Source organism: Syngnathoides biaculeatus, chromosome 22 (genome assembly GCF_019802595.1).
Source record: "Syngnathoides biaculeatus isolate LvHL_M chromosome 22, ASM1980259v1, whole genome shotgun sequence".
Classification (NCBI taxonomy): Eukaryota; Metazoa; Chordata; class Actinopteri; order Syngnathiformes; family Syngnathidae; genus Syngnathoides; species Syngnathoides biaculeatus.
Genome location: NC_084661.1, coordinates 7,819,216 through 7,833,784, shown reverse-complemented (window position 1 = coordinate 7,833,784; position 14,569 = coordinate 7,819,216). Strand labels below are relative to the sequence as shown.

Genomic DNA, 14,569 nt, shown 5'->3' with positions numbered 1-14,569 from the left:
AAGCTATCATCACCGAACCTTCAGTTCCCGCCGTTCGCGTCCTACCAAACTGCACTTCCTTAATGTTTACTAAATTTCATACGTACATTCTTACCAGTTGATAATGGGCTTCTAATGAAGTAAGGTCACACGAACCGCTTACATTTCTATACGAGTAATAATAAAACAGTACTTACTGATACGCCTTTTGTTAGACTTTGAAATACCAACACGGAGTATTTTGCTAATTTCGCAAGATTGTTTTACCTCGGCTAAACCGAGTTGAGCTACGGTGACTAAAACCTCTATTTTCGAAAATTCCCAAAACGTTGTAACTACACAACATTCACAATGAAAGTCTCAGAGGATCAAGTTGTTGAAGATGATGCTACATTTCAGGATGATGAGGTAAAACAATTCCACTTCTCAAACTTTAAAATTGAAGCTACTAATGGATATTACCTGCTGAGAACCGAATGCAAAGGGTTCGATACAAGCAGAAACTAAGTTTACATGAGGTCATATTATTTAAGGAAGTTATGCCATCCAGTCTCTTCTGCACATCGCAGAACATTTTTCTACATAAAAAAAAAATTTTTTTTTTAAACAGTCAACATTCATTTTGTTCTCCTCCAAACAGGATTCCTTTTTCCAAGACATTGACCTTCTGCAAAAATATGGCATTGTAAGTACAGTAAATTCAAATTTTAGCACCAAACCAATGTTTATATGTGGTACAAGTCCCTCTCACCTCTCCGTACTCTTTGTCTCCACAGAATATGGCAGACATAAAAAAGATGAAGACTGTGGGGATCTGCACTGTGAAGGGAATCCAAATGACCACTCGCAAGGCTTTGTGCAACATTAAGGGATTGTCAGAAGCAAAAGTGGAAAAAATCAAGGAGGCTGCTGGGAAGATGCTTGTAAAAATCACCAATTAACTTGCACAGGCTTTTGCTGTGATGTAGATTGAGCCGTTATAACGTTTTTAGATTATTCTCGTCCTCATAGAATGTTGGTTTCCAGACTGCCTTTGAGTACAGTGCCAAGAGGAAGCAAGTTTTTCACATCACAACCGGGAGTCAGGAGTTTGAGTTAAGACCTGACTGTGTATTTTGATTAGTTTTACAGTAAATTGATTAAGCATATATGTTAGACTGCTGAAAAAAAAATGGAAATGTAATAATTTACTGTGGTTTTGTCTCAGCAGTAAACTGTTGGGTGGAGGAATAGAGAGTATGGCTATCACAGAAGCCTTTGGTGGTGAGATACTGCATCCTCCTCCTTTTCTTTAGGCTCCTGTTTATTTATTTTTTAATCTTGTATCAGTTTATGCAGTGCATATAAAAGTCCACACGCCTTGTTCAAATGTGTCAACTCCTTTTTCTTTTGTAATATAAAAAAATGAGAGCAAAGTAAGTAGTTTCTCACTTTATGGTTCAAACTTAAACTTTGTTTCTTTTTTACATCACAAAAATAATGGATTTGAACAGGGGTGTTTAGACTTTTCATATCCACTGGACATCTTGTGTAAAATGTCATACTATCCCGCAGAGTTCCGTACAGGAAAAACACAGCTCTCCCACACACTTTGTGGTGAGTAAGGCGCCTTGTTATTCCCCCCCCCCCCCCAAAAAAAAAAAAAAAAAAAAAAAGTTCCTAAGAACAAGTAATTAACTCCATTTTCCACTCTTTTGTTTTTATCCAAGTCACCACTCAGCTGCCAGGAGAAGATGGCTACTCAGGCGGGAAGGTCATCTTTATCGATACAGAGAACACCTTGTATCCTCTTGATGATGAAAGCATGATAACAAAATTTGAGTTTTGTTCATATTTTGTTTGTTTTCTTCTGTTTTGTCTCTATTACCCTTCATAAATGCCTTTTGCAGTCGCCCAGACAGACTGAGAGACATTGCTGAAAGGTTTAATTTGGACCATGATGCCGTCCTTGACAATGTTCTTTATGCCCGGGCCTACACTAGTAAGAAAAATGTATCACAAATACACGTGGGATGCATATTTCAATTAATTATTTTTATTGATGTTTGGGAGAATTAACTAACAACGTTACTGTTTATTACAAGATTACATCCATCCATGGGCACATAATAGACAAACCATTCATATTCACTCATAGAGACATTTTAAAGCAAGGGTCTCAAACTGGCTGCTTGCGGGCCATTTGCCAGCCAAAATTTTGTGCCCACTCTCACCTCCCAGAAGATTGGATTTTTTTACATTTGTAATTTAAACTGTACATTTCTAATTCAAATTGCACACGCGTACCTCCAATTGATTTTGAGATCCCTGATTTAAAGTCACCACTTAACCTAACATGCATGTTTGTGGAATGAGGATGCCAGAATACTACTACCACTAACCAAGTAATTAGCCGAATGACTCGATGAGAACTACAGTGGAACCTCCAATGTTGAACACAAACCTCTTTGTGACCCTCGTTGACTTTAGCTGTTCTAAATTTAAAAAAAAATCCCCTGCGAACTAATGCACTGTTGATTAATTTATTTTAGACTCAAACTCCCTGTGAAGTGTAAGGAGAACTTAGCTACTGTGTAATAAAACTAGTTGTGCAGTAAAACAACACACCCAGAAGACACCTTAAAGATATGTAATGGCAAGGTAACTGGAATTTGTTACTGTACTGGTCATTATTTCACCAGGCTGCCTTTGTTAGCATCTGCTTGGGAAATGTTTTTGTATTTAATTTCTTTGTGTATGGAATGGATGTTTATTATTGTATTCACAGTCGCTAATACACAAAAAAAAAAACAAACACACAAAAGCCAAACGAAAAGTGTGTTCAAATTTGGATGTTGCGCTCTATGATATTAACTGACTTGTTTCTGCTGTTCCTTCAGGTGAACATCAGATGGAGCTATTGGATTTTGTAGCAGCCAAGTTCCATGAGGAAGGAGGGGTCTTCAAGCTTCTGGCAAGCAGAAAACTTTAATTTTCCATACAAGCGATGGACTTTGGGATATTTTAATAAATTTATTAATAAGGTAGAGCTTTCTGATTTGTGTGTTCTTCAGATTATTGACTCCATCATGGCCCTGTTCAGAGTTGATTTTTCAGGCCGAGGTGAGTTGGCTGAGAGGCAGCAGAAACTGGCCCAGATGCTGTCCAGACTGCAGAAGATCTCTGAAGGTCTGACTCTAGCTTTCATAAATGTGTGTGATTTTGCGCTGTCAACAGTAAAGTGATGTTTCCACATTAGCTGATACTCTTAAAAAAATGACATTGAAATGTGACTGTTGTAAAATTCCATCTCCATACTCATAACACAATTCTTTGATGATTTACGGTAATCTCACTCTTTTCTTCATGTTGTCAGTGGCTCTAATAAGGATTTTTAGAATATCAACATTGATTGATTTTTTTTTTCAAATCATTGTCAAATTTGATCAAACTTGGATGATTATCACTGTACATCATACCATATGATGGGAAAAAACAATATACATATTCTCCGTTTAATGCACAAAGATTACAAATCTTTTGTGCACCACATTTTATTTTGGCATATAAAATGATGCATATTAAGGTTCCTTTTTTTCTCCTTAGAATACAATGTTGCTGTGTTTGTGACCAACCAAATGACTGCTGATCCTGGTGCAGGGATGACGTAAGTGATCACATGCTTGAATGTTTGGGCTTTAATTCTGCAATTTTGGTGTTCTCCCACCATTTTAGATTCCAAGCCGATCCCAAAAAGCCAATCGGTGGCCACATCCTGGCACATGCTTCCACCACAAGGTTGAGCTTGAGGAAGGGACGCGCTGAGATGAGAATTGCCAAAATATTTGACAGGTACTTATCACGTTTATAGTAAATTCACAGATTGGAACTCTGTATTTGTTCCACATTATATAAATCATTTTCATTTTCTTGATTTGTTTTTGCAGCCCAGATATGCCTGAGAATGAGGCCACTTTTGCCATCACAGCTGGAGGAATTACTGATGCTAAGGAGTGAAAGATGAACAAACACGTTAGCACTGTTAGATGTTCCCTTTCATTCACATTACTGTTTTTACTACACTATTTATTAGCATGGTTTTCATGTTTGTACTCAAAACAATATATATTAGAGCACTTAGCTTTGCCTTCTTGTAATTTAGCGTATTTGTAAGAATTCTGTTGCATGCAATGTACTGTATATTCTTTGTATTGTTAGTACCATGCTATCTTGTTCGCGATTTGACAAAGTAGAAACACTCTTGAATGTAAATAAATGGTCTCATTATTACTTTAAAGGTGGTTCTCTATAACAGCCCCATTATACAATATTTCAAGCTTATAAAAAGCAATGGGCGTAAACCGTTCCCATTGTACTTATTTGTTCATGTAACATTTTCAGATTTATGGCCCAGGTGGTTTTTATACAAATATTTGCTGTAATTATGGCACAGGGAGGTTTGCAAAATGTCACACTCAGTTTCGACTGTACTTGCTGCTTTTCCTTTTATTGTTTTATATTTGTGGCCGAGAAGTGTTTTTCATACCTAATGTAAGTGAGTTGAAATTTATGAATGGAGTTTAATGGACTAGTTTGCACAGAGGCCAAAGAATTTAGTACATCATTAGATTTTGTTTTACTCAGGGTCTAGAAGTGTTTTTCGTTCGCATATATTTTTTGCAATAATGACTAATACTGTATGAACGTAGGTTCGTGAAAGAATATGTCTCGACCCTATCTACAGATTCGTGTTACGTGCCCAACGAAGACGCCGATGACCGTCGTAAGTCGAAGACCGCAGCCAACGGGGGCCAGTGGTGACCTCTCGCGGGGACCGCAGGACATGCATCGGCGAAAGACTACTCGTCAGCTGCGCGCTCCATATGCTTGTCAAAGCAGCATAGCAATGGGAAGTTCACTAACAGCGCTGTCAAGTATTTAAACCTACTGGTAACCAACCGCCTTTTTAACAGAACGACAAATACATACGAGCTCTCCCGACACGCGATATCTTATCGACTCTGGTAAACTGAGCAATGGACCCGAGAGACACGGCTCCAGATTCGTGGGAGCTGGAGGAAGACGCCGAGGCCCCGGCCACCTCGGCGGCTCTCCCGAGCGCCTTCGCCGCACTCAATGTCAACGCCAAGCCGTTTGTCCCCAACCTCAACGCCCCGGTGTTCGTGCCGACCTTCCTTCAAACCAGCGCCGCGGAAATGCCTTCTTCCGACGGTGAGCTTACGCGAAAGCTAGAAAACACTTTGGAACTTAGCATAACTTGCTAACTATCTTGCTAACGCAGCTAAAGTTAGCCTGTGCCACTTGCCAACACGTCGACTCCGTGTCGTCACCAGTTATAGCTCATTCATGACCAAATTACACCCACACCCACTAAAACATGGCCAAGGTTGTGGGGTGAATACCAATGAACGTGTAAAATGTTCGTTTTTCTCTTTTTAAGTGACCTCTGATCCAGTTGGCAACATAGATGTGGGACAAACAGTCGGTATGGAGGCACAATTAATAAACTATAAAGCCTGAATACGATTGCTTGTCAGGTTCCAAAGGCGCAGGCTGTTAACAGGGGAGGTGATGGGTCAAGTGCCAGGGTGGTTACGCGGCTCATTCGCAGTTATGCTTGAAACGCCAAACTAATCAGGAATGCCAGGGGTGGGTTGCTCCTTTGAAGTTTCATATGGTGAGCCTTATTTGGATTGCTGGCATTGGTGAGCCACAAGCACTTGCCTTGTGTGAATGTTATGATGCAACATCACTGTTCCATGTCTGAAATAGACTTCCCATTGAACTGCATTTCGTGGCCGAGGTTGTATCCTGGGATTTTAACCAACAATGTCAAATAGAGCCCTGGACGTCATAGTTTATTGAGTCAAGTTACATATTTTACTTAGAAGGTATAGCAGAAAAGTTACGCTGCAAACCAAAAGAACTGACAAAGGGTTTGGAGAGACGAAGCTTCCAATCATCCGGTGAGCGTTTTTTTCCAGGTCCGGTGGAAAACGGCGGCTCGGAGGCAGATATGGCTGCCTACGAAGACACGTGGGAGCAGAACGATGAGCCGGGCGGAGGTGGCGGACAAGAGGACCCGGTGGTGGCGGGGGACTGTCAGCCGTATGCTGAGAACAAAGAGGATGAGGAGATGATCATGGAGGAGGAAGAGGAGATGCCTGTGCCAAAAGTGGCACCTTCAACACCGGACGCCCCCAAGAAAGAGCATGTGAATGTCGTCTTCATCGGTCATGTGGGTGCGTAAGCATTAGTTGCATCATTGTCTTAAGATGACTTCAAAATGATAGTTTAATATTATAACCATTTTTCTTTTGCTGTTAGATGCTGGAAAGTCAACTATTGGGGGACAGATCATGTGAGTAAACATTGTGAGAAATTAAACTGCTATTCACACTTGAGCCACATTGAATGGATTCAAGCACAAGTATAACAGACATCATTGACAGTAAAATTTACTTTATCAAGTAGAAGAAAAAGAAGCACTTGAATTCTGTGGTAACATCATTTTAATTGGACTTCTTCACGTTTAATATTGTGTGTGTTTCTGATTAGGTATCTCACTGGAATGGTGGAAAAGCGAACTTTGGAAAAATACGAAAGGGAAGCGAAAGAAAAAAACAGAGAGACATGGTATGCATGGCTTCAGTACATTTTTTAGAAGTGTCCAGTTTTGATTGAATGTGTATGTCAGATTATTTAAAATGGGTAGAGTTCCATGTACATTTCAAGTGACACATCCAATAAGGCTGTTTATATTTATGGTGTACATGGAGCAAGCTGCATGTAAAGATGCTCACATTGTACATAACTCCACAAGCAGTGACAACATGGAAGTAAATAAAAATACAGTAAGACGAATGATAATAAGGTTCAGTTGGCCTGACTTAGACTCGTTCCCCATTGATTTCAATGAGACTCCTCTCAATTACTCCACTGGGAGCCAGTTTATGTTATTTTGCTTAGTTAATAATTAAAACACCTCCGCATATTTAGTCATTATTTAACTGTCATAGTTTAGATTTACAGCGGGTGTTTGTTAGTGTGTTTTTTGGTGTTGTTGGAGCAGACAACAATGCGTATATCTGTCATCAATTGGTGACATCAGGCTCACGATGGCAGGGTATATTCGATATCGATAACCCAGTTTAGTACCATGTGGCGGCTTTTAAAGTCTTTTTTTTTATATAATGCAGTTCTGCATATGTATCTTCATCATGGTCCCAGGTACCTTTCGTGGGCACTGGACACCAACCAGGAGGAGCGAGACAAGGGGAAGACGGTGGAGGTAGGCAGGGCTTACTTTGAGACTGAGAAAAAACACTTCACCATCCTCGACGCGCCCGGACACAAGAGCTTTGTCCCAAACATGATTGGAGGAGCGTCGCAAGCCGATCTGGCTGTCTTGGTGAGATGGATTTAAACGTTGATTAAGTAATCTTTATTTGAAATACTCTTTATTATGCAAGCATGTAAAACATGCATTAAAACAAACTCATGCATCCTTGTCATCTTCCTGTTTTCATTTTTCAGCACGTCCCCTAAATGGTACAAGATTGTTTTTACTGGTCATCAGAACACACATTTGTATTTGTGTTTTCGCCTTTTGCCAGCAGAAACTAGGTGTTAGGGTGCTAGAAATCGTCTTCTTGAATCCATTGTTTTAAATTATATGAGGAATGAGCAATTTTGTGAGTTTATGGCATACTTGGTTTACAGCGTAGTGCCGTTCCTACAGCAACAAGATAACCCAAACTTGTGCGCCGTGCGCCGTACTCTCAAAAACTCACTACTCTATGTTTGCACAGGAGTAAAGTCATAATTACAGTAGATGTTTGCAAGGTAAAATATTTTGGACCATAATTAAATGAAAAACCGAGTATAGTGGTAAATGAGCATGCCATCTTGTGCCTTGTGATGACAATTTTGTACACTGCTACGCAAACCAGTTCATAACCTTGCACTTTCATAAAACCAGTAAATATTTGTGTGAAAGAAACTCTATAGCCATGAATATAAAGCAGTCTAATGGCAAAAGCATTAATACCGTGCCTGCTGCCTTATTTTGCCACCTGATGCCGTGTTTTTCTGCCGCTGCGCAAATAAATGAGTTCATTATAGCACAGCTCAAACATCATATGTCAAGAGTTAGGAACCTGTGTAATTTTACGACTACGCCATATTTTTCCCGCTTGTTACAAAAAGGCTGTCAGGCTTTGAACTGGCCGAGAAGGGCGAATGCTTGTGGGTTGTATCACCACTTGTTGCTTTGGCCTGCTACTTTGTCCATTTTCATGCGGGGGAAGCATATGTAGACAGAACCCTGTTGCTGTAGACAGTTCAACAGTTTTATTTATTTTATTTTATTTTCAATAAAAATGGACTGCAATTAGAAGATTCGCCATTAAAATCGTTTTATTTCTGGTCCATATCAGGTGATCTCGGCAAGAAAGGGAGAGTTTGAGACCGGCTTTGAAAAGGGCGGACAGACTCGGGAACACGCTATGTTGGCTAAAACGGCAGGTGTCAAGCATCTCATTGTCCTGGTCAACAAGATGGATGACCCCACTGTCAACTGGAGCCTAGACAGGTGAGCAAGGTCTGGATGGAGAGTGGGTTCGCTATTGTTGTTAAAACCCTTCACTGGTGTTCAGTTGTGACATCTTGATACAAATGTGGACAAGCAGTTGCACATCTGCCACAGCATTACCGCCCACATTCCAAAATGTAAATGTGGGGTTTGTTGAAGTTAAGCGTGTGAATGGTTGTCCGCGTATACTGTATGTTTCTTGCAATCAGCTTGGATCGGTTCCAACTCACACTAATGCATTGACAAAGGATGGATGTTCCTAATGCAGCCGTGACTTTTAAAATGATGAGTTTCTATTGACTCTCGATGTGTCGCATAACCTCGCAGGTATGAAGAGTGTAAGGAGAAGCTAGTGCCATTCCTAAAGAAGGTTGGCTTCAACCCCAAGAAGGACATCTACTTTATGCCTTGCTCCGGACTCACAGGTGCCAACCTCAAGGAACCTGTACCTGAATGTCCCTGGTACACGTAAGTGGGACTAGTCACACGATGGCTGCGATTATTCACATTTTCACCCATGTAGAAAAGAAGACATGTGACATGGACTTCAGAAATGTCTTTTAAAGAACCACTTTCATTTTTTTCTCTCCACTAGGGGTTTGCCATTTATTCCCCACTTGGATAGTCTGCCTCACTTCACCAGATCCATCCATGGTCCAGTCAGACTCCCCATCGTTGATAAGTACAAGGTGAGCAGCTGAAGAAGCCCGACAATGGGTCAGATTGTTTCCTGGAAACCGTGAGGCCAAAATGACAAAATTTCTTCTTCTAATAGAAAACACACAGCAGTGGAACCTGCGCACTCATCTTTCCGTTATGTAGCTATACCTCATTCCTGTGATTGCACAATAACCGTCTTGGTGATTAAAGTGTAACTCTGCTACAAGCTACAAAGGTTAAAACGGTGTGTCTGGCTATCCAGCGACTGATCATGGCTTAACATTACCTTATGTACTACTGAAGCAACTTGTGTAAAATTTAAATTTGCACAAATCACTCAAATGGCCGTTATTAAGAAAGGGGTATTCAGTTTCAAATGATCATATACTGTAAAATTTGGTCTGTTGCGTGCACCTGTATATATGCTGTACCCACTAAATAAAGACACGAAATAATTGAACCTTTTTCACTTACAATTGTTTACAACACGCACATATTACACATACAAATAAAAATTTGGAGAAAGCAGACATTGCCAACCTTTGTCTCCATTGTCGTAGTGGAAAAAAAGCAGCACTGTCCAGTTTCATCTTGAAAGTTGCATCATCGGGATTATCTTGATGAAGTACTGCTTTTGAGTAGAGAATCTAATTATACTGATCCGATTGCTTTAATGTGAGCGAATTTGATTGAAAACCGTGTGGAGTTACCGTTCTATAGATGAGTTCCTCGAACAATTTATTAATAAACAGGATTTTGCTGAGTTGAAGAGAAATCTGCAAATAAGCTGCATCTTTAAGAAGCGTCGGTAAAATAAGTCACTTTATAGTCCTTAATTTACTGTGTTCAGTGTCAACAGAGTGATTAATCCAAATGAACTATATAACAATGTTTTGTGTGTGTTTAGGACATGGGTACAGTCATCCTCGGGAAGTTGGAGTCGGGATCCATCAGCAAAGCCCAGCAGTTGGTAATGATGCCTAACAGGGTGAGATCTGATGTCGTTCTTCTTGTAGAGTTATCAGGCAAAATATATCCAAAAGTCATAGAGTTTTTGTCAATGGAATACATAAAAGGAGGTGAAAATGTATAGATATGCATATGTAGCTTCCACATACGTAGCAGTCCGTGTTTCAGATGCTTCACATTTGAAAATATGACCTGCAAGTCATAATAAAACCTTGAAGAAAAATCTTGATAAGATGAGCCACTTACTGAATAATAATGCAGGCATAATAGGATTAAATCAAATGAAGGAGTTTAATGCAATGTGTTTGTTAATGTATTTTCAGCACATAGTGGAAGTACTGAGCCTCCTAAGCGATGAGGTGGAGACGGATGACGCAGGTCCTGGGGAGAACCTGAAGATGAGGCTGAAGGGCATCGAGGAAGAGGAGATCCTGCCTGGTTTCATCTTATGCAGCCCTGACAACCTTTGCCACACCGGCCGCACCTTTGACGCTCAGGTGATTACATTTGATTACAGCTGCATGGGGTACTCGGTTTAGCATAGTGGAATGCCCTGCAATGAACTTATTTCCACCGCGACGTACAAGGCCTGCTCAGTTACTGCTTAACATCATTGGATTGCTTCACATTAGACCGAGAAATGCTTTTCAACTAAATACTGTAATTAACCACAGATTAGACATTGGGACGGAATTTTATCGTAAAGTGATAAACCCCTTGTATTGTGCTTAAAAAAAAAAAGGAAGCGTCTAGGTTCCTCTCGTTAATTTATACACGCCTGTGTAGTCACTAAAATACTAGCATAAATACTGAACAAGTTACACGCTAATCCTTTTGAATTTGTCAAATTACAGAATTGTCATGTATTCAAAATCTCTCATCCTTTCTATTTCAGATCGTCATCATTGAGCACAAATCAATCATTTGTCCTGGTTACAATGCAGTTCTTCACCTCCATAACTGTATTGAAGAAGTGCAAATCTCAGTAAGTTAACTGAAGCAACTGCTTCATATTCTGACCATTTTTTTCCCCATTACTTTAAAATTCAACCTTTTGAGTGCACTGGTATCACCGGCTGCACATACCAAAACATACCGTGCTTCTGCGCTGCATGCTTTAGTCAGACGGTTGGAGTATCATAACAAGTAAAGTTGAGCTAACAATGTTAAGGAAAACTCAGCAGAGGACACTCAAGTTAAAGTTGAGCAATATGTCTTTAAATGCATTTTCTTCTTTCTAATTTTCCTCAATACTTAATTGTCGTTTGAAAAATACAGAACTGATTTTCTTGGAAGGTCTGTACGCCAAAGGCTGAAATCGGATGACATACTTTTAAATATAAAGCTCGATCCAATAGGAATAGTTTGACTGACTCCCATCAGATCAGTCACTTCATTTCAGTCTTTCAACTCATCCATTTTAATTTGGATTAATCGACTCTGTATCTGCTCATGCCCCTTTGAGAAAGAATCACACATCTTTGGGTCTGTGCCCTTAAGCTCCCGAAATGGGTTTCAAACCTAAACCACTTAACGTCATGCATTTTACCCTGTGCTTGCATCTGCTCAAGAGTTTCTCCTTCTTTTTGCTCTTCTTGATTTTTCTTGTGTAGTGTTTTTGTATTTCTGCCTAACCATTCACATATACATTTAGAGTGAAGAAAATAAGTATTTGAAGACCCTACTATATTGCATGGTCTGAAATTTTCATCATAGGTTCATGTCCACTGTGAGAAAGATAATGTAAAAAGAAAACTCCAGAAATCACAATGTATGATTTTTTTTTCTTTTTTTTCTTTTTTTGCAGTTTGTGTGATACAGCTGCAAATAAGTATTTGAACACCTGAGAAAAACAATGTTAATATTTTGTGGTACAGTAACCTTTGTTTGCAATTACAGAGGTAAAACGTTTCCTGTAGTTGTTCTCCAGGTTTGCACACACGTCAGGAGGGATTTTAGCCCACTTCTCCACGCAGATTTTCTCTACATCATGCAGGTTTCTGAGCTGTTGCTGAGAAACATGGTGTTTCAGATCACTCCAGAGATTTTCTATTGGGTTTAGGTCTGGAGACTGGCTAGGCCATGCCAGAACCTTGATATGCTTCTTAAGGAGCCACTCCTTGGATTTCCTGGCTGTGTGCTTCGGGTCATTGTCATGTTGAAAGACCCAGCCACGACCCACCTTTAATGCTCTGACTGAGGGAAAGAGGTTGTTCCCCAGAATCTCACAATACATGGCCACGGTCCTCCTCTCCTTAATACAATGCAGTCGTCCTGTCCCATGTGCAAAAAAACACCCCAAAGTATGACGCTACCACCCCCATGCTTCAAAGGATGGTGTTCTTAGGATGGAACTCATTATTCATCTTCCTCGAAACACGGTTCGTGGAATTATGACCAAAAAGTTCCATTTTGGTCTCATCTGACCACAAAACATTCTCTCATGACTCCTCTGTATTACCCAAATGGTCATTGGCAAACTGAAGACAGGCCTTGACACGTGCTGATTTTAGCAGGGGAACCTTCCGTGCCATCCGTGTCAGAATTCTAGTTGATAGACAGGTGTTCAAATACTTATTTGAAGCTGCATCATACAAATAAATTGTTAAAAAAATCATACATTGTGATTTCTGGATTTTTCTTTTTAGATTAACTCTCTCACAGTGGACATGCACCTACGGTGACAGTTTCAGACCCCTCCATGATTTCTAAGTGGGAGAACTTGCAATATAACAGGGTGTTCGTATACTCATTTTCTTCACTGTATATACTGCATCTAATAATTTAGTTGTCTTTATTTATATGAATGTCATGGCATGTGCACGCATGTATGACATGTTTATACTGTATATTTCTGTTGTGACTCATGCTTGCAATTTTTATTTGAATGGACATATATTCTGGGAGTTCCCTTCTGACTGGTAGGGGGGGTCGGTCTGACCGATTTATATAGGATGAGATTTGTTTGTATGAATCTTTGTTCAATATTGTGTTTATTGTATTTATGTTTTGGACCCCCACTAAAATGAACCGACTCCTCTCAAGGGGTAATTCTATAAAAATACAAAAGATTCATATTAGTGGTCAGTCAACAAAGTATTTTGTGCAACCCTTATTTTGTTAGTTTGTTGTCCTCATCAGACTTTTGGTTTAATTTTCATCTTGATTTCAGGCCTTAATTTGTATGGTGGACAAGAAGACGGGAGAGAAAAGTAAAATGCGGCCACGCTTTGTTAAGCAGGACCAGGTTTGTATCGCCAGGTTCCGAGCAGCAGGCGTCATCTGCATGGAGACTTTCAAGGACTTTCCTCAAATGGGGAGATTCACGCTACGAGATGAAGGTAACACCACTCAACCCACAGCTTGTCTTTGTACTTTTATTTATTTTCTTGATTTTTAATGAGACGTATTTTCCCACCAACCAGGCAAAACCATTGCCATCGGAAAAGTGCTGAAGCTGGTGCCGGAAAAGGACTAAATGCAACAGTGGCTCAAGTTGTGTAATCGTTCTGCTTGCCGCCAGGGTAAAAATGCTGCTGGGGCCAACCACAACAGCTACTCTTCTCTTCACACTCAGCCATGCTAAAGAGAAGAACATTCAACAAAGGAGCGTATGTCAAATGAAAATAACAAGACTGGATCAGTTTTTATGATGAACAATCGAAAGTGAGAGACAGCGTCCAGGGTTCTCATATTGAGAAGCTCTGCTATGCCACTAATGTAGCGACAGTACACGGCTGAATACGCTGTAGGCAGGCCATGCCATTTGTTTTTACTATGGAGATGGATGCAGTGTTACTGAGTCTGGAGAGAACAAAAATAAAATCTACAGTCTCCTACAAAAAACAAACATCATAAAATTCTAATTTGAGGAGTGCATTGCCAATTGTAATGATTAGTCTAAATCCAGTGGACATTTTATTTTGCCAGATGTTGCCATGCCAACAGTCTTAGTTTGGTCTCTCTCACACTACTATGAAGAACCAAGGACGAACAAACACTCACAAACAATGCAACTGTTGCATAAGCCACACAAAAAAATAAATCATGACGCTCGATTCAAAATGTTTGTTTTTTTTCCAACCTGTACTCAAGATATTTCATACTTTGACATTTACCTTTTTTGTTGTAACATTTTACCAATGTCAAAATACACTTACTTATTTTGAATATTTTTCCCCAATCAGGGGGAAAATGTATAATCAAGTTGGTGTACCTTATAGACTACAGTTTGGCATCTTCATAACGGTTTTTCATTGGATTTTTTTCAAAGTTTATGAACATTTTTACTAATTTTGGTTGTTACTGCGGTAACTACGGTGAGTTAGGTCGCAAACAGAGGACCACCTGTTAATATATTTTTTTTGT

The 14,569-nt window shown here is 39.8% G+C and overlaps 2 protein-coding genes across 7 annotated transcripts; both read left to right on the top strand.

Moving 5' to 3' along the window:
• Positions 1-17: 17 nt before the first annotated feature.
• On the top strand, positions 18-4,842 carry dmc1 (DNA meiotic recombinase 1). Of its 6 annotated transcripts, none has more exons than XM_061809417.1 (14): positions 18-387; positions 620-664; positions 756-902; positions 991-1,073; positions 1,187-1,242; positions 1,534-1,575; positions 1,689-1,761; positions 1,869-1,960; positions 2,859-2,932; positions 3,033-3,147; positions 3,565-3,625; positions 3,694-3,810; positions 3,906-3,990; positions 4,703-4,842. In XM_061809417.1, exons 1-13 carry the CDS (start codon positions 331-333, stop codon positions 3,973-3,975), a joined length of 1,032 nt encoding a protein of 343 aa, XP_061665401.1. In that variant the 5' UTR covers positions 18-330; the 3' UTR covers positions 3,976-3,990; positions 4,703-4,842. The 6 variants fall into 6 exon arrangements, with proteins under 6 accessions (XP_061665401.1, XP_061665402.1, XP_061665406.1 ...); XM_061809418.1 differs by having other exon boundaries at positions 3,906-3,999; positions 4,703-4,833; XM_061809422.1 differs by lacking the exon at positions 4,703-4,842 and having other exon boundaries at positions 1,006-1,073; positions 1,190-1,242; positions 3,906-4,212.
• gspt1 (G1 to S phase transition 1) lies at positions 4,811-14,537 on the top strand. Its single transcript, XM_061809413.1, has 13 exons — positions 4,811-5,190; positions 5,964-6,221; positions 6,307-6,340; positions 6,538-6,615; positions 7,210-7,390; positions 8,418-8,572; positions 8,900-9,040; positions 9,168-9,261; positions 10,140-10,220; positions 10,525-10,698; positions 11,097-11,186; positions 13,374-13,542; positions 13,627-14,537. The coding sequence occupies exons 1-13, from the start codon at positions 4,995-4,997 to the stop codon at positions 13,677-13,679; spliced, it is 1,704 nt and encodes a 567-aa protein (XP_061665397.1). The 5' UTR covers positions 4,811-4,994; the 3' UTR covers positions 13,680-14,537.
• Positions 14,538-14,569: the final 32 nt, after the last annotated feature.